Source organism: Hylobates moloch, unplaced genomic scaffold, assembly GCF_009828535.3.
Source record: "Hylobates moloch isolate HMO894 unplaced genomic scaffold, HMol_V3 SCAFFOLD_2, whole genome shotgun sequence".
NCBI classification, from domain to species: Eukaryota; Metazoa; Chordata; class Mammalia; order Primates; family Hylobatidae; genus Hylobates; species Hylobates moloch.
The window spans coordinates 94,605,075-94,624,924 of NW_026652277.1; the positions used below are offsets into that span (position 1 = coordinate 94,605,075).

Below are 19,850 nucleotides of genomic sequence, written 5' to 3' on the forward strand. Positions count from 1 at the left end.
ATGTAAAATCATAGACAAAATATTTTACCCAAAAGCCATTCTCATCCAGTCTGGTCTACTATGCATTCAAATGACATAATAAATTAATTTTTAATAGAAAATTGACTGTTAATGTTCCTCCTTCAAATCTTCAGTTCCATCATAAAATGGAGAGTTACTAAAATTAAAAATCTATAACTGAGCACAAATCACATCACATGTGTACACACACACAATTTTGTGTATTAAAAGAGACTTTATACAAGGTATCCCTATGTAAAAATGGTTTTTGATTACATGAATTTGTGTTAAACAAAATTTTCTTTAAAAATTTTTGGCTAACTTTTCTCCTGCTGTTAATTGTAATTTTGCAGTTAGGCTTATTATAACCTACAAGGAAAGCTTATCCAGCTTAAAGAATTCAATTATTATTATTTTATTATTCTCTGATATATCCAATGTCTTTATATCTGAGTCCATTAATATTTTACATATTTGTTGAATTAAACTCTAAGATCTTATTGCTAACAGAGAATAAGGGGAAAAACCACAAACATGTTCATTTTAGAATTTTTTTTTTTTTGAAACGGTGTCTTGCTCTGTCGCCCAGGCTGGAGTGCAGTGGCACCATCTCGGCTCACTGCAAGCTCCGCCTCCCGGGTTCACGCCATTCTCCTGCCTCAGCCTCCCAAGTAGCTGGGACTACAGGCGCCCACCACCACGCCTGGCTATTTTTTTGTGTTTTTTAGTAGAGACGGGGTTTCACCGTGTTAGCCAGGATAGTCTTGACCTCCTGGCCTCATGATCCGCCCACCTCGGCCTCCCAAAGTGCTGAGATTACAGGCGTGAGCCACCGCGCCCAGCCCATTTTAGAAGTTTTAAGGTTAAAACTAACTATGTGTTATTGAACACCAACACAGGAGAAAACACTAAAGAAATGTAGTTGGAAGGCTGACAGAATTGGCAGCAACAAGGTTAATTATTGAAGACTTTTAAGCTCCATGTTACTTAAAATTATCCTTCTTGTAGGCCTAGCTTTTGCTGAATCTCATCTACTTGGAGCTGAGAACTTGCATTAATTTACACTGTACTGACTCATTTTCTTATTGAGCAAATTCGAAATGATATGATATTTTTGGCGTTGCTGGATTCCTGTCTTTTAATATCATGTGCTTTTCTCCAGGAAGGTCAAAGTGTTTAATATTAATCTTCACAACATTGCTGTGGTATATTCTTATCCTTATTTGACAGCAGTAAAACTGAGGTAAGTAGAAGATTACGTGGAATAGACCAACATAGGAGAAGTACTGACAGGTGAACTTCAGACTTCTATTTCTTATCTAGCTTTCTATTTTTTATTGCAGTCTCCAGTGGCAGGGGTTCTTAACTAACGAGATGTCTATCAGAATCGCCTGTGGAGCATTTTTAATCTATCCGTTCAACTCCTGAAGGTATAACAGGATTTGGGGAGGGTGTGGGGAAGGTGAATTAAAACTCTCCAGATGGTTTTTCTAAATGTCCTGTCTCTTTTACTCTTGTTGGGAACCACTATTGTCCTAGTATACTTTTCCATATTGTGCACTTCGTTTCTCAAATATATTTCCCATTATAAGTCACCCTTTTAAAAATGTTTGTAACATTTCATTATAAGAATTGAATAATTCCTACTTTGAAGCTCTGGACTATACACCATTTTGTCATTAGAAAAATGGTTACAAGCCCTAACATTTTAAATACATAAAGGTAATTTATTTCTGTAATGAATTTGCAGGTTTTCCCTTTGCTAAATGCATTAACTGTATCTAATGTTTTTATAATCAGTACAATTCCCAACCGTTCTTCACTTCTATGTACATGTGAATTCAATATGCAGATATTTCTTACGTTGACTAGTCTCTGTCAGTATTCTATGGCAATGACACCAACATTACACATTATTCGTGTCTTTTCCAAGTTCCAAAAACAAAACAGAAATAATCATGGCCAAATGAGATTTTACAGGCATAAAAATCTGCTCCTCTTCATCATTTTCAATTCTGTACCTTGCTAGTTTTCCTCTAATCTCTAGGAATTTTTTTTTACTTTTCTTATAATTCTCCCTACTAACACAAATAGTTGTCTTTTTTTTCTCATCCTTCTCTGCGAATACAATTTCATTTCTGAAAAATAGAGCTTAAAGATGTTCTTCTTTATATTGCTAGCTGCAGAGATTTCATTCAAATTCTCTCTTCTTCCCTGACAAATGGGGTCGGGAAGCTTAACAAGGATCCTCTTCATATCTGGACATGAGAATGGGAAAGCTGTGTAAATACACTCCAACAATCTCCACTATAGGATAACAACCACGTTTCTACAAATAGACAGGTCTGCCAACAAGCACTGAGGATACTGTGATGAGCTACCCTGCATGACACCCTAAAGAATCTAGTTTTCCCTTGATGTGCATAGCTAAGCTCTATTATCACCAAAAGAAATTACAAGTGGGTATCCAGGGGAGAATCTGCACTGAAAACACACTTCTCTCGAAAAATTCATGCTATCTCCCTTTGAGACACTAATGCAGACGAGTCAACTAAATCTTGAAGATGATCAGAAGACAAAATGCAAAATAATTAACTTTTTCCCCATCCGTGTAATGTATTTTTTTCCAATTGTTCTTAATTGAGTTTATCATCACTTTCTAGCAGTGGAAATAGGTAAACAGGATTTTGTTTACTTCAAACATCATTTTCTTTTTATTTACAACCAACACCTAATACAGCCAAATGAAGAGGGCTGTGATGGGTGCAGGATGAAATACAAAGGCATTTTTTAAAAATCAGTTCTAATTGAATAAGGAAAAATAACCAATAAGATATATCTAAACATAATTGGAAGATTTATAGCTTCGAGATTTAATGAATAAAGAAAATGCATCATTTTTTCTTGACAGTATAAAAAATAAAAGAAAAAACATAAAGATAGTTATGCTACATACTCATGTTTTCATATCACTGAGACAGCCTCACAGGGATAAATGAAAAAGTTCTCTAAGAATAAAACACAAATTACACATAATAGAATCCTTTCTAGTATTTGAAAAAAAAAATAATAGGCATACTCATGCGATTACTGTGTTAGTAAAAAGGACCAGGCTGTATTAATAACAGATGGGTAAATGTCTTATTTTACCTCTTGAATAATAGCATTTATGTTTGAATTAAGAGGCAAAAGAGCAACTGTTTTCAGATATTTTGATGCTGAGCAGTTTAAAAGGGGCTAAATACAGAACACCACTTACTTTTAAAAATCTAATCAGTGAAATTTAAACATAAATGGTTTCTAGACAGAATATTCACTAAAGGCTTTTAAAACTTGCTCTCATTCACTGTAAATGAAGTTAAAGGGTGCTTGCTTGGCATACATTCTGGTCCTTGTGCTCTTTTTAAATTACTTTTTTAATTTCAGAAATATTTTGCTTCCATGTAAAAAGCGTGCCACCAAGCCTCCAACTGCCTGGAAAGGAACATTGCTGCTCATTTCTTAACTTTCTACAAATATTCTATTTGTGCTTAGTCAAAATGGCATGCCCTTCTATATGACTAAAGAAAAAAACGGCTCATGAGTTTTTGCGCTTAGAAATATTTTTGCCCTCAGCTGATAATGAACAAGCTGAAGAACTTCAAAGAAAATAAATCAATCTATAATTGCATCCTATGTTTGATATATTGAAAATATATAGTACTTTGGAAGGAAAATACTCTGCTTTAGAAAGCGTATTTAGGAAGCAATCACATAAAATATCCAAAAGACAGAGTATTGAAAGACAATAAGAGCAAGGAAACAACCGCTTGGAGCAGAATATTTGCCCTAGAGCAGTGCATCGTTCTCCCCATAAATTCCTAATTTCTCTTCAACTCTTCTTTAGTTTAATAATGAGCATTATATAAGAGTCCAAAAGCACTGCAATTTGTGATGTCCTTTCTTTCTCAGCATCCTCATCTAATTGGTCACAACAACTTAATGGTTCTATTTCAGGAAGCCAATTCATACCCATTGCCATTAGATGATTAATAAGTTATCAAAAGAATATATTGGTCCCCACCTAAATTAACCTGAAGATTCAATCAATGCAATGCTAAGAAAATTGCAACACACTTTTTTGTATAAAATTGAAAAGTTGATTCTAAAATGTATTTGAATGCCCAAAGAACCTAGATTAGACAAATGTAGACAAAATACCTAGATTAAGCAAAATATTATTGGAAAGGAAGAATGAAGTTAGAGGACTGAAGCTCTTTGATTTCCAGAGTTAACACAAAGCTATAGTAGTAAAGATTATGGCATTGACATAAGGAAAGATAGATCAAAGAAACAACGTAGAAATCCAGAAACAGATCCACACATACGGTCAACTGATTTTGCAAAGCTACCAAAGCAATTTAATGGGAAAAGGAAATTTTTTGAACAAACGGTACCAGAACAATTGGATATCCATGTGGAATATAAAGAACCCCAAGACCTACCTCATATAACACACAAAAATTAATTTTGTTCGAAACATAGATCTACATAAAACCTAAGATGACAAGGGAAGGCTTAGAATATAGATAAGATAATATAGAAAAACATTTTTATGACCTACAGGAGTAATGAAGATCTTTTATAGTGGAGTCATAAACACAAACTATTTTTTTAAATGATATACTGAACTTCACAAAAATTTCTACTCAGCAAAAGATGCCATTAATGAAGTGTAAACACTAGTTATAGGAAAAATTATAAAGGATTTGTATCCAAACAATCTAAATAAAAAAGAGAGACATGACTTGAACAGACACATCACAATAAAGGATGTAAAATGGCCTATAAGGACATGAAAAGGTGCTGAACTTTATTAGTTATTAGAGGAATGTAAATTAAAATGTTGCCAAGAATATGTAACACTGGAATTATCATAGATTACTGGTAAGAGTACAAAGTGGTATGACCATTTTGGAAAACCATTCAGCAGTTTGTATTTTTTCTTTTAAGTTAAAAATAATCTAACCTGCCTTTATACCCAACAATTTTACTCCTAGCTTCTTACCCAGAAGAAATGAAAATACATGTCCATACAAAGATTTTTATAAAAATTTTAAAACAATTTTATTCATAGTAACAAAAAACTAAAAACAATTCATATGTCTATCAATTGGAAAATGGATAAACAAATCCTGATATATTCATACAATAAATAATACTCAGCAATATAGAATAATTAATTACTAATACATACAACAATATAGTTGCTTCTCAAAGAAAATATATTGAGCAAAAGAGGCCAGAAGAAAAAGTACTCATGCTAAGATTTCATTTGTATAAAATCCTGAAACAGAAAAAATGAATTCACGATGACAGGAATCAGAACAACGCTTGCCTGTGAGGAGATGGGGATTGACTGGCAGGAGACATGAGAGAACTTTCTAGGGTGATGACAACGTTCCATATCTTGATCAGGTATTGGTTACATAAGTATATATTGGTCCAACCTCATCATATTATGTACTGTGCATTTCGATGTATATACATTTAACTTCAATTAGAAAGGGTACAAACTTCCAGTTATGAGACCAATAAGTTCTTGAGATCTAATGTACAGCACAGTAACTTAGTTGATAAGAATGTATTGTATATTTGAAATTTGCTAAAGGAGTAAATCTGAAGTATCCTGAAAACAATAAACAAAAAGGGTACCTATGTCAGGTAATGGATATGTTTAGTAACTTGACTGTGGGAATCATTAGAGTATACTTATATCAAAACACTATGTTGTACATCTGAAATATATGTAATTTTTTGTTAACTATACTTCAATAAGAAAAAAGTATATTGTGTGCCAGATACTGTCCTAGGTGCAATCTTACTTGATTCTTATAATATCTCCTCCCTAATTCTAGATTTAAAAACAACTGAGGCTTAGATATTTCCTTCATTCATTTAAAAATATTTAATGAGTGTGTGCTATGTGCCAGGCACTGTATTCAGCACTGGTAATACAGTGCAAATCAAACAGATAACGTTCTTTCTCTTCTGGATATTAATTAAAATAAGCTTACAAAGTAAAGTAATGGCTGTGAAAAAAAAAAAAATTGGGTTCCTAGACAGATTAGTGGAAAAACCATGACAGTGCTCATTTCAGAGGAGTGGGATTTTAGGGAAAGCTTTTCTAAGACGATTATATTTTATCTGCAGAACATACGTAAGTTAATGTAAGTTAACTAGGCTAGCCCAAGACTGGAAGAAGACTAATAAAGGAGGAATATAAAAAAGTTAGGAGGCAGAGAAAAGAGCTGGATGCTAGGAAAAGCATGTAATTGATGACATGCTTTTGAAAGTGGTCTTGCTAGTAATTGCACCAGGGCAACAGGTACAAACCAGAATAATGGTCACCTGACTAAGGGCTTTTTGACCCCTACAACATTTCTAATGGGTGGCCAGTGTGACAGAAATATACAGAAAGAAAAGAGTAACGAATATGAGGCAGTGAGGTGAAAGAAGTACATAGGCCCATGTCATGTTGGGGTTTGTGGGCCATATTATGTGGTTTGGATTTCATTCCAAGTGTAATAATAGAAGCTTCACTTATTTTCACCGAAGGGTTTTAAACAGACATGTGTCGTGATATGATTTATAACTGTAGAAGAACACTAGGCTGGTGAGTGAAGAATGGTTAAGTAACTTGACAAGTGGTGCATGCCCAGGAAGTGGTTGAGCTTAAAGTACTTCAGTTAGAATAAGTGAAGCTTCCATTACACCTGGAATGATGAGTCAGTTTACAGCAGATCCTTCCAGCTCCAGGCAAACCTTGGGTTCCTGTGGCTCCGACACATCTTCATTGCCCTCTCATGAGAGACCCTGAGCCTGAAATGCCCAGCTACATTTCTCCTAAATTCCTGACTCATAGAAATGGTGAAGATTATAAATATGTTTTGAGCTACTAAGATTTGAGGTAATTTGTTACATAGCAATAGATAATTGGTACAGATGGTCCTTTTCATTGTAATAAAGGATGCTGTTCTTAGGCATACAGAATTCACCTTTTAGCTTTATTCTGGAGATTCTGAAAATATATAACAGAAATTTCTAAACAAAGAAATAGATGGTCTTACTTCTAATAAAAAGAAAATAAACAAAAATAAGTAAATAAGAAAAGCAGAACTAATTTGTATTTTGTAAAAGCAATACACATCTTTCTATTCATTAGGAAAAATCACCTTAAAATACAGATAGAATTTATTTGGCAATAAAACAGATACAAATAAGATTCATTCAAAACCTTCTGTAGTCCTAATTGCATATATATACTGATGTACCATCTACCAAAGACACATCTATAGAGATATACAAAAACTATGTGTATTGTAGTTTAACAAAGAACACTTACACAGGCCCTCATCACAAATATTAACGAATTAAAATTCTTCTGCTTATATGTTTACTGTTAAAGCTAGTCATTTCTTCTTCACATTACAATTGAAGTCTTAATCTTTGATTCAATCCACTAGCAGCCTAAGATAACTATAAATATTTTAATTTACTTACTTTGAATTTCATACATCTTAAATTTCATAGTCAAGACCCAGACTCATCTCAGTCATATGCCTAGTTCTTTCTTCAAGGCTTAAGATTTAAAATTAACTGACTAGCTATCACAAAAGAAGTAAAAAATGGACTTTAATCTGCTTATTTTTTTTTCATTATACGCATTAGTGTTTGGTCTTTAGTTCCAAGATTTGCCATAGCAATGCTTATGATTTGATATACATAATAGCAATCCAAATTTCAGGGTAGGGTGAGATAGGATAGAGGTAGAGAGGTAAAAAGACAACTCTGCCTATGCATGCATTTAGTTGGGAATTAGCTTGACTCTGCCATCTCTATTTTCTGCTTCAGATGTTACTTCTCTGCCCAAGACTGTCAGATGAAAGAGTTTCTCTAATAAGGGCTTTAGCAAATACTGCTGTACATTAAGAAGTTTTCTTCTACAAAGCCAGCCAGCTTTGTTGTCTCATGCACTGGGTATTTGTTAGCTACTTTTAACTTCTTCCATTTATAAAATGTCCAGCTGGGTTGTGAGGGATTTGATTCATGGTTTTTTCCATAATTTTATACACTGGTAACCAATTGGCATCATAAGTGAAGGCATTCTGTGATTAGTTCCAGAGTGCTCCAAAGAAGAAATTCAGCTGGGTGCGGTGGCTCATGCCTGTAATCCTGGCACTTTGGGACGCCAAGGCAGGCAGAACACGAGGTCAGGAGTTCAAGACCAGCCTGACCAACATGGTGAAACTCCGTCCCTACTAAAAACACAATAATTAGCTGGGCATGGTGATGCACACCTGTAATCCCAGCTACTCAGGAGGCTAAGGCAGGAGAATTGCTTGAACCTGGGAGGCGGAGGTTTCAGTGAGCCGAGATCGCGCCACTGCACTCCAGCCTGGGTAACAAAGCAAAACTCCATTTCAAAAAAAAAAAAAGAAAAAGAAGAAGAAGAAATTCAAAGGGTTTTGCACTCCTTTTCATCTTGGCAGAAGCCTTTTCAGAAACTGCCAAGGTCCTCTGTTCCAGTTCTGCAGGCTACACAGGCTAACCCTTGGGTAGACACACCAGAACTGGAGGTTATTTTTACATAAAGCATCAGCCCAGAAATAGGCTGGCCTCACCTTACATTGTAGTTCCTCTGTTGATATGCACAAGAGATACTTCTAGAAAGCTCAAAATTGCCTAAGGCTAGGTCTCAGGCCAAATCCAGTCACACCCATTGCTTTATTTCTATAACTGTTTTCTAGCGACAACAGCAGGACTGAATAGATTCAACAGACAGCATATGTCCCTACAAAGTTGAAAGTATTTACTATATGGCCTTTTACAACAAAAGTTTGCCAACCTGTGAATTACATTATGGAGCATTTGTCAAAGGAGTTCTCTCCTACACTCTTCACACCATTCCGATGTCGTACTGAGACAAATTTTACTTTGGTCAAAAGATCTTTAGTGGTAACTTAAATTCTACTCTCTTCACCTCATATTCACCCTGAGAGGCATAGTCTCAAAGTTCATATCACGGGCCATTGAAAATTCTATTGTAATCTTATCTCAAGGGCTTTTCTTTTTTTGTGAGAATATCTGTAAATTAAAGTAATTCACTTTCTGTGATGTTCATCTAGTACTTCAGTATTTTACATTGTATTAAGAATTCTTATAAACATTATCAGCTATACTCCAACATGGTTCCTCTATTGACATGAGCCAAACTTCTGACCAGTTCATATTATGTCCTGAGAAGGGGAAAGATGAAAAATAATACATAGGGAGAAATTTGTAATCTATCTACTGGTTTGATTTCAGGGGAGAAAAGCAGATATTCTTCAACCTTTCTGTGAGACTCTTGGAAGGACACTCAATTTCTCAAATTCTCTTTTGGATATCTCTGCATAAAGATAAGATCTGATTTAACTCAACCACCTCTCATCAAAGGAAGGTCTCAAAAACATTCTGTAAGTCTTTAGTATTTTCTTCAACTCCCTTATATCATCATAAAATGACAACAATACAACAATAATAAAAAATAATTGACCTCCATTACAATTATTCCAAATGGGGCCCCCCAAAATGAAGTGGCTATACTCCTATTATATTATCCCTCATTCAATAGGCATAGCCATAAGTTCATTCATTCATTCAACATTTATTAATTTCATGCCATGTATAAAACAAGTACTAGAATTAATGGCTTTTAAATCCAGTAAAAAGAGAGACACACTACTCTTGAGAATCACAATACAGTGGGCAGGGTTGATCAGGAATTGATCACGTATAGAATAAGGTGATTGGTGCTAACAATAGAGGTATGTATCACATGCTATGAAAGCAGAAAGGAGTGTTGTAGGAGCTAAAATGGTTTGCATAAGTCCACTCTGAAGTGTGGTAGGAGTTTATCAGACAGAGTAAAAAGCAAGTGCAAAAGCAGAGAAACAAGAGGAACTCCCATAGCCATAAGAAAGCTGGAATGCACACAGAGACCGTCCCTAGGAGGGAACAGAAAGGGAATGCTGAAATCTAGCTCTTGTTGCCAAGCCAGAAGGCTTGCTAGAGGCTATATTAGTCTGGAGGGAGAGAATGATTTTATAACTCATCTGCATCTGCCCTGAAAGAGTGCCCTTTTTATTTCCCACAAAGTCAACTTAGGTACTTCAGACATCCCTGAATGCAGGTGATATGAAGAACATGGAGTTAATCTCATAAGCCCTACAGACCCATCATACAGTTTGCAGCAGGGGAATTATGCAATCAGGTATTTGTTTTTTCTTTAAATTTAAGATATTTCTCACAGTGATATAGAGGATGGGCTCATGGAAAGGCTTTAGTTGCAGAGGAAAGCTAGAAGAATGTTAACAGTGGTCAAAGTGAGAAATCATGAAGGCCAAGTCTAATGCAGGGGTGGTGGGGACGGAGAGTAGAATTGATCAAGTCATGGAGTTTCTTTGCATTGTCTGGCTTTTGTACAATTCCCTCAGCATAAATGAACAAAAATTAATGACAGTAGGCCTGACATTCTCAAAGCAATCACCTGCACACTAGGCTGAGACTCGTGTTCTGCATCTTCCCTGTTGAGTGAGCGCTCACTCTTCAGGAGTTTTGATCGGCTTTGAAGTTGAAGCTAAGAATACTCACTGAACGTCCAAACTGCTTCCTTGTCCCTCAAGGTCATTTGGCTCTTGACATCTCAATCATTTCAGTAATTCTATTGTCAAATAATTCCACTTTCATCTTCTTTGCTTGCCCTGAGCCCATCCTTCATATTGATCTTTGCCCTATTTACAATAATGTGGTCTCTGGCTTTCACCACACAAATCTGGAAATGAATGATCAAGGGACTAGGAGGTTACAGTAGGACAACAGAGCCTCTGCTATCTCACTGTCTCTCACTTCGTTGGGAATCTGTTTTGGGAAATCATCTTTTATTGCTGGGAGCCTGGGGGAATCAAGAAGCTAGCCAACCATTATGCTCCTTGGTTTGATGAAGGTTTTCAGGAATCCAGAATAACTCTAAGTTAGTAAGATACTTCAAAACGGGAACAAGTGAATTACACATAAGCTTATTACATTCAAATCATTTTACAAACGTCATAGCAAGTCAACAAATTAGATTTTAATGAATCTAAATAGGTGTTGGCCTCAACCATTAAAATCACACATTCATTTGAGACATAATAGACTTACACTTGGGACACTACTGGCAGGATATGTCTCCAATGAGAAGAATTATAACTATGCACATTTCTTTTTAAGGCTATGAACACTGTATTCTTATGAAGAAAAAAGATTAACATTTGCTAGTTTTCAGCATCTCCTTAACTAAAATCCAGGGGCCAGATCACATTTAAAGCATACCATCAATCACTTAGAGCTAAAACAGGCCCTAGAAAAATAATCTATCACTATTAGCTGAGATCCTGTCTAGAGTGGGGGACTCTACTTTTTGTAAGACTAACAACAGCTATTAGATTCATAGATATAAGCACAAATAGATTCAAATTTATTTCATCCATTTGATAATACTTATTATTTACTTACTATACATAGACTATATGCTTGCAAGAGGTTTAATAATGAGTATGACTTAGTCCTGCCCTAAGAAGTGTATAGTCTGATTAGAAACAGGTAATATAATACAAGAGAATAGGTATGCACTGGAAATCCTGGAACCCAGAGCGGGTGTGCATGAGCAGGGTTTTCTCTAATGGGAAAACTGATCAGAGCGTCAGAGAATGAGCTTGAGACAAATAAAGACAGGAAGACAGGTGGGGTTGGGGTGGAGGAACAGTGCCCCAGGATGAAGTATAGCATGAAACAAAAAAAAAAAATAGATGAATTTTGATGAACTATTAGAAATCTGGTGTTGCTGGTATAACAAAAGTCAGTAAAATAGAAACAGTGTGGAGAGGTCAGCATGGGTCATTTTTAAGATCTGCTTTTTCTCAGATTTTACAAGCTCCAGAAGTTTTCCTCTTGTACGATTTATTCCTGAGTTCTAATATATTATTACAAGAAAAGCAGTGAATAAAAAAATCTCCACAGATAAACAAAATATGTTTCAATGCTTGTGTCTGAGCACAATTTGAAAATTACTTCTGTAGGAAATGAGACAACAATAAATGTTACATAGAGAAATCAAGTGGTCAGATTTGAATTTTTGTTCCATCACACGGGCTACAGGATAGGGAATGGGGCTGATAATACTGTAAGCAGTATGATCAATACCTGATAGAGACAAGAAACTAGATCTGAGAAATATTTGAGGGTTAAACTGTCATAGGTGGATGATTTATTAGATTTACTCCATGAGCAAGAAGGAGACATCAAGGATAACTTCCAGAGTTCTAGCTTATGTAATTGGGTTGGAGACTACAGAAAAGGCATTCAATTTTGCCTCTGAATGCAAAAGACTGGGGTGGAAACAGAAATGGTGAATTTAGTGGTGAGCAGGAAATTGGACATGAGGAAATATGAAGGTATGAAGATAAGGACAGAATCAGATGTATATCTGGGTGTCATAATTATCTTTGCCATAATTACAGCTACTGTTTAAGTGGTACTTACACTTAAACAGTACCACTCTCTGGGTTAAGTGCTGATACCAGCCTCTGGGTTAAGTGCTTCATATGTACTAATTCATGTAACTTTGACAACAAGCTTAGGTCTAGAGATGCAGGGTGTCATGCTTAAGATCACACAACTAGGAGAACTGGCAGATTTAGGATATTTAAATCTACCTGGCTTACAATGCGTTCTCTTAACCATCCCCATCTGAGACTGATATCTCCCAAAGAAGCATGTAGAACACTGAATCTCTGGGGCAGGGGGCAATCTGACTTCAAAGAGTATCAGGCAGAACTGAATGGATAGCTGTAAATATATGTTCAATATTTTTTCTCAGAAGTCGGAAACACATAGATATTTAGAGGTCAGGCATGTACATAAATGTGTGCAGAAGCTGGGACTATTGGCAAAAGAAAGTCATGGGACAAATAGTTAAATTAGAGAGTGCTTGACCCAAGTTAAGGTATTCAAATTCGAGGTTTTACTTTTTAAAAAACATAATTCTGACAAAACAAAAAAATCTTCCATTAGAGTGACTATAACCTACTAGTTTGGCCCATGTTTACTAATTCTTTCTATTCAAACTACAGAACAAAAATATAACATCTTTATAAAAGGTAAATAACCACAAGATGAAGTAGAAGAAAACATAACAGAGAACGGGACTTTTAAAAGTGCTTCAAGACAGAGAATTTTTTTATCTTTTGCAAGTCTGAATTAAAAGACACAGCCCATTATGTAATACAATGCTCCATACATAAAGAACCATGAGATAATTTCCTCCTAAATACTGCTAAGAAAAAGTTTGACCACCGCAAATAATTTAGAAACTTCCCTTTATCTATCAGTGAGAACTTTTGCTTTACTCCTAGGTCAATTAAGACTCAAGTTAATATCTCTTTGTTCTCTCACAATTGACTAGTAGTTCTCAAAATATTAACCTCTGTATGCTTGTTATAATATCTGCAATTTATTTTATAATATTTTGGTATTTTCAGTGTGATATTATATATGTGCCAGTTAGTTTAACGTGTAATTCTAGGAGGAGTCCAAGAATGCCCAGACTAGTTGGTCAGTTGGCTTTATATCTGGAAGGCCCATATAGGGCAACTATAGGTCCTTCTTACTGAGGTGTATCTAGCCACAATCAACACTTTACTCATTATCAAACTAAATATAAAAGATTAGTCTTTATTGGTGAACTAGTGTCTGGTTAATCACTATAATGAATGTATTAATGGATTCCCTTTGGTGAAAGTAAAGGCATTGAAGACATGTGTATTAGCTACAACAGTTAAACACTCCTTACTCTTAAATGAACTGTACATAAGATTCCATTGTGGCCTATATCCCATATCTTTTAGCGATGGGGCCCACGGTTTTATCCATAATCATTTGGTGTCCAGACATTGGATTAGGAGGATTTCTGACTGAATGACACTGACGGAATCCTGCTCCTAGAATGTTGCTATGTCCACCTTACTGAATGTTACATACAGGGTGGGTGAAAGTATCTAAAAGGTCAAAGACCTGGGCCCTCATTGAGCTTACTGAATAGGTTTTGTTCCTGATTTGCTAATGAGGGATTATCTAATAAATATCTAAATGTGTGATAAAATTTGGACTTAGACTTGCTTTTTTTTATAACCTGGTAGTGAGGTTGTGAGAGAGAGAAGCTATCTCCCAGCACTTTGAACTTCTTGGGTGGTTATCCTTATCTAACCAAAAAACCAAGAGTTTTGCCAAATTTGTCTTCTATCAGTTAAAAAGAGTGCTATGAAATCTTCAATATGATAAATTATTTAAATCCTTGAAGTCCTTTGAAGCAAAAGCAATACATGCTTTTGTCATTAAGAAAAACTATTCTCTAAATTTATGTTTTCAAAATAATCTTTGCTTTCTGCAAAACAGTCGTACCAAAAATAGTCTACTCAGCTCAACAACAACAACAACAACAACAAAATGCATACTTAAAGGTGTAAAGGAAATGCTTTACAAATAAATAACATTTGAGCAATACAAAGACATCCTGGTTGAAAGTTTAAATGCACAAAGAGATAAAAGGGAAATATCACTTTATGAGAAAACTCAAAATATAATGAAGTATGTTACAATTAAATTTTACAATTGCGTTTTAAGAAAAGATATAACAAAATGCACTTGGTTCCTTACTTTGTTGCCAGCAATTGAATATACAGTTAAAAAATTTGAACACATTTATTTTATGCAATGGATTATTTCAGCTTGTTTACATTTCAATTCAAAGAGAAGCAGAGATACTCACTAGCAAGATAATCAGGTCAATTATATTTCAATAAGCAATTCAGAGAAAGGCCCTCATATGACACTTCAAAACTATTCTGTACATCGACATCAGATACCAGCTTTCATACAAACTAGCCATGACAACTCACTGAAGCAGTATCAAATAATTTCTTCATCAAAAAGCTCTCTCAGATGTTTATACTTTCTAAGATGGGAATACTAAAGCATCAATTAAAACTTATCAGGGAAGTCAAAGATACAAATCTGATTAATTAAAAAAATGCCCACAGAAGCAAAGGGATCCTATACAAAACCAAAATAAAATACTTTTGTTATCAAACAATATTTTACATTTTCAAAAAATAGTTATTTGTAGTTTATGCACATCATAAGTTTATATAGACAACATACTTTGTACTTTTCTATTTTTTTGAGACACCATTAATCCCAAATACAGTCAAACAGATGTAGCCTTTCACATATCAAATTCTCATATATAAATACAAACAGAGTCAATCTAATTCAACTAATAAAACACAAGATTATTTCCCCTAGAAAATGTGATACTGTTTTGAGTGACTAAGAATAAAATTCCAGTGTTTTGTATTTTTCTTTTCTAATCACTCTAATGTGAATTGTCCCAGGCTTGTAGGAACATCTACTAAGAGCTAGTAAAGCAAAATTAATATAGCATAAGAACAAACTAATAATCTCTTATTTTCTTCATCAATACTACCACTTACCACCCACTCCTCCCCAAATGCATCAATAACTATAGTAGCCAAAATTAGCATTAGTCAATCTGATACAAAACCACTTTTGTTACAAAACTACATAGAAGCTTTCTATAGTTAATTACTTGGGGAGAAACTACATCAAACTCTTATTTTGGTAGTAAGTCAATACCAGCCCTTCCTCAAAATAAGAAATGAAAAGTAAACCAAATTTATCTTGTCTTTGATATTCATATTTGCAGATTTTAAAAGACATTATTACAAAAAAAAAGAGGATATTGAAAACCTGTGAAGGTCAAACTGGGCAGACAGAATGTAGTTTTTTGAGATAATTTTAGTTTCTGAATATAGCTGGCATTTAGACCTGCACAACGTTGTAGACACTAGCTGCATGCAGCCATTGGACATTCGAAATGTAGCTAGTTCAAATTAAGATGTATCATAAGTATAAAATATACTCCAGATTCTTAAGACTTAAAAAAGTTTGTGAAATATTGTATTAATATTTTATATTATGTCTTAAAATGGTAATATTGTCGATTTTCTGAGGTAGATATCATACATTAAAATTAATTTCATAGGTTTTTTTATTTTTTAATGTGGCTACTAATGTAATTTAAATTACATATGTGGCTTGTATTTGTGTCTTGCATTGCATTTCTATTGTACATCAGTGATTTAGACCATCACCACTATGATGTGAAGTACACCTTGTAGAAATGTCTATAGTACCATTTGGTTCAGAACTTATAAAAACTTTGCCAAACAGCATGAAACAGTTTTAAAAGCATACTTTGTACTGTGGATCATGCGGTTTTCCATAGTCTAAGGGGAGGTATAACTCAAGAGTGTTTGGAGAGTAAAAAATGACAGAAAAGGAAGAATGTTTGGTGAAAAAAACTTAAACTCTGAGCTTTAGCTGGCTCTAGCTTGACTTTTTCTGGTTCCTGATCCCACTAAATAATTCCCATTTCAGAGGAAAGCTCTCTTTTTCTGGGTGGAGGTTGAAGGGCAAGTAGTTAAAAAATTGGGAATAGGTATTAACCAGTGTATGAACATTTCTAAGAGATCTGAGGCCCAGCCCAAGTGAACAAGCAGAAAGGAAAGAATGACATGAGTAATTTAATAATTCCTTAAGGTTTACAGTCCCATCTCACCCCCTTTATCTCTACTTCCTTCCTATCATTGCCTTTTTGTTTCCCTTTTTCTTTTCACTTACATCCATGTTTACCCTCATTTTTTATTCTGTTGGTCATTTTGTACCTTCTTGTCTCCCAATTCTGATTGGCATCCCTCTCACCTTTAGTCATTCTCTCTCTCTCTTTTCTTTACTTTGTACTTCCTTTTAAAATTTGTATTAAATGTTTATAACATGGACCTGAACTATATTTTAATAGTCTTTATTTTCTTTCAGATTCTTTCTTTAAGAAGAAAAGATACAGGAAATAAATGGAGGAAAATTAAACACTCAAAGACATGAAAGTAATTTTTATTTCTACAGGGCCCTTGATGGGGTTGTCCTTTTTGTTTTTCCTTCAGGATTAGGGCTTACCCCTTGAGCCCTTCCCCTGGCCTAGGACAATGTGGGCCAAGAAGAAACATTCATCAGAATCACTTAAAGCAGCCTCCTAGGTCCTACCCAGACCTAGAATTGGGCTCTTTTGGTGGGAATCACCAGTCTTAGGAATGTAGGTTAGCAAAATAAACAGACTATCCATTATCCTTGACATTAATACATGTCCTATGAATATATAATACATGAAAAGAACCTATCGAAGTGTACATGATTATTTTAAAATGATGGCTCATGGGAAAATTTTTAATTATTCACTTTAGTATTTGAAAATTAAAAAGCTGAAAAATAACAGGCCTGAAGGCATGTGATCCATTGACAAATAAGTTATCAAAGTGGTGTTTAACAGAATCCTTTTGAGGCAGGGGTAAGTTAACTTCAAATTGCTATTATGGGTTTCTTAAAATACATTTCAGAATAGTAAAGACAATCATTTCTGGGGAAAAAAACATGGTCATTCAACTCACAAATTGGTTCATTCATATAAACAGAAAATATACTTTTACATTCTGCTAAGTGACAAAATACCTTTAGGTTAACCAAAAATTTTGAAAGGCATAAAATCTAAAGTAGCTTTCATCTAACACTCTCTTCAATTACTGCCTATGGATATTTTTCAGGTGGATTTTCAAGAGAGATGTTACACTTGTAAGCAATTTATAGTTACCTTTTAGGAATCAATATGTTAATAAATTAGACCAAAACAAAGGCCTTCTATCCTATTACAATTAGATCTTATTACAATTAGACTAATGAATCAAAATATGTGCTTTTGATGTCCCAAGGCTTTGAACTCATAGAGCTTTGATACAATGTTTAATAAACATACATTTTTACTCTTAGGAACAACCTCTCAACCCACAGGGAATTAAGCCAAGGGTATACATTCTGAACTGGAATAGACAACGTTTTTATTCAGAAACCAATAAAAAAATTTTGCTTTAAAATATAATTTTGTCAGAAGTTCTCCATTTTACAATGAACGTTTAGATTATCAATAACCAACTATATGCCAAAATATAAACACACAAAAAGAATCAGAATAATTACCAGTCATACCTTATTATGTGTCTGAGTCTGTCCAACCAGTATGAGGATATTGGATGAGATGATAGACAGGCAGAAGTTAATTAGTATTATGGATCTCTCAGAGCGTATGTACCTAGCCAGAGACAGAAAAGTTGCCCAACTTTAAAATCCAACAGAAAGCTGAAGAATTCTATATTGTGCAAATTGATGGCATTCATCTGGAAAAATAAGTACTGTAGCACAGGAATATTTACAAAAATAAAAAATATAAAAATAGTTTCTAAAATAAAAAATTACTTTTAGAGACCCAATTTTATAGTGGTATGGCATGTGCAAGAGTCCTTTAGAATTTTTTTTCTTAGACATTGGTGGGACAATATGGCATTTCTGATAGAGCGTAAGTTGCCCATCTGTTGTCATGATACACTTTTTTTTTAACTAAACATATAAAGCTTCTTGGAAATATATCAATTAGTATAATACCTTTATATACATGTGTGTATGTGTGTATGTATGTTTAGCATTATCATATGAATCAACCAATATAAACTTTGAGAACCAAAAAGAAAAAACTCACACAAATTGTGAAGTATTATTGTTATTTACTAGAAGGATACCATTACTTTCATGAAACTGTGAACACTTTTATCCACTCAAGCATTTGAATGTAATTAGGCTGTTACTCTTTATATTTTTCCTGAATAACTGTTCAAAAAAATGAATCTTTATTTCTAAAAATAAATCCAATCCACAAATGATAATTCACTATTAGGCTGGAAAATCACTTGACATCTGCCATATTTTACCCTTATGAAGAAGTGTTTATATACAGTCTGTTATATAGTTGTTAAGTGCACCAAGAATGTAAGCCATAGAGAAAACTGCTCAGAATCAAGTGTTCTACCAGCTGTTTACCCTGAAAGAGTAACAGCTATTTTGCTTCACTGTATTCTGTGGTAAATCACTGAGTGACGGTATCAAAAAGACACTGTTGTATTTGCTGTGTGTTTAGGCCTGTTCAATTTGTATTATAACACGGAATCACATTCCACAGCAGGCATGACCTTTTCTATGCAGCATTAGACAGGAGTGCCAATGATCTGGAGGCACTCTGGGAGGTAAAAATCTATCAAACTTCTCTCTCTGTCTCTCTCTCTCTCTCTCCCTGTCTTTGAGGACCATCAACATAGAACCCCCACATTTTATCACACATTTCCAAAAAGAATACAAAATAAGAATAACAATAAAATACACAAAGGAGTTTTTGTAATATAAAAAGAAATTCCCTTTGGTCACAAAACAAACTCAAATGGGACTTAGATCAAATCTTAACACAAAATGGCCTCAGGGTTGCTGAACCTTGTTCCTGTATCATCAGTAGCAAACAATAAACCACACACTGAGATGCTGAAGACATCGTCAACTATTCAGTTGTCTCTTTTTTGTGGGTGAGGAATATAATATAAAAAGTTAAGGGGCTTCATAAAATTAACCCTTTGATGTTAATGGCTTCCATGGACGCACAAACACACAGATGACATTATGAAAAGGGTTTTAGTGAAACTTTTTGTTCTGTAAATAGACAAAAATATGATAATGAAATATCCAGAATTGACTAGTCTGAAGTTTTTATATGTTTCTTTTTT

At 34.4% G+C, this 19,850-nt stretch overlaps 1 protein-coding gene across 2 annotated transcripts in view; it reads right to left on the reverse strand.

Annotated features, from left to right (window-relative positions):
- ADGRB3 (adhesion G protein-coupled receptor B3) overlaps positions 1–19,850 on the reverse strand; it is a 756,020-nt gene that overhangs the window by 135,123 nt on the left and 601,047 nt on the right. For both annotated transcript variants that reach the window (XM_032154235.2, XM_032154255.2), the window contains one exon: positions 18,235–18,337. In XM_032154235.2, the coding sequence (XP_032010126.1) occupies positions 18,235–18,337 (103 nt within the window). The remainder of the gene's footprint in view (positions 1–18,234; positions 18,338–19,850) is intronic.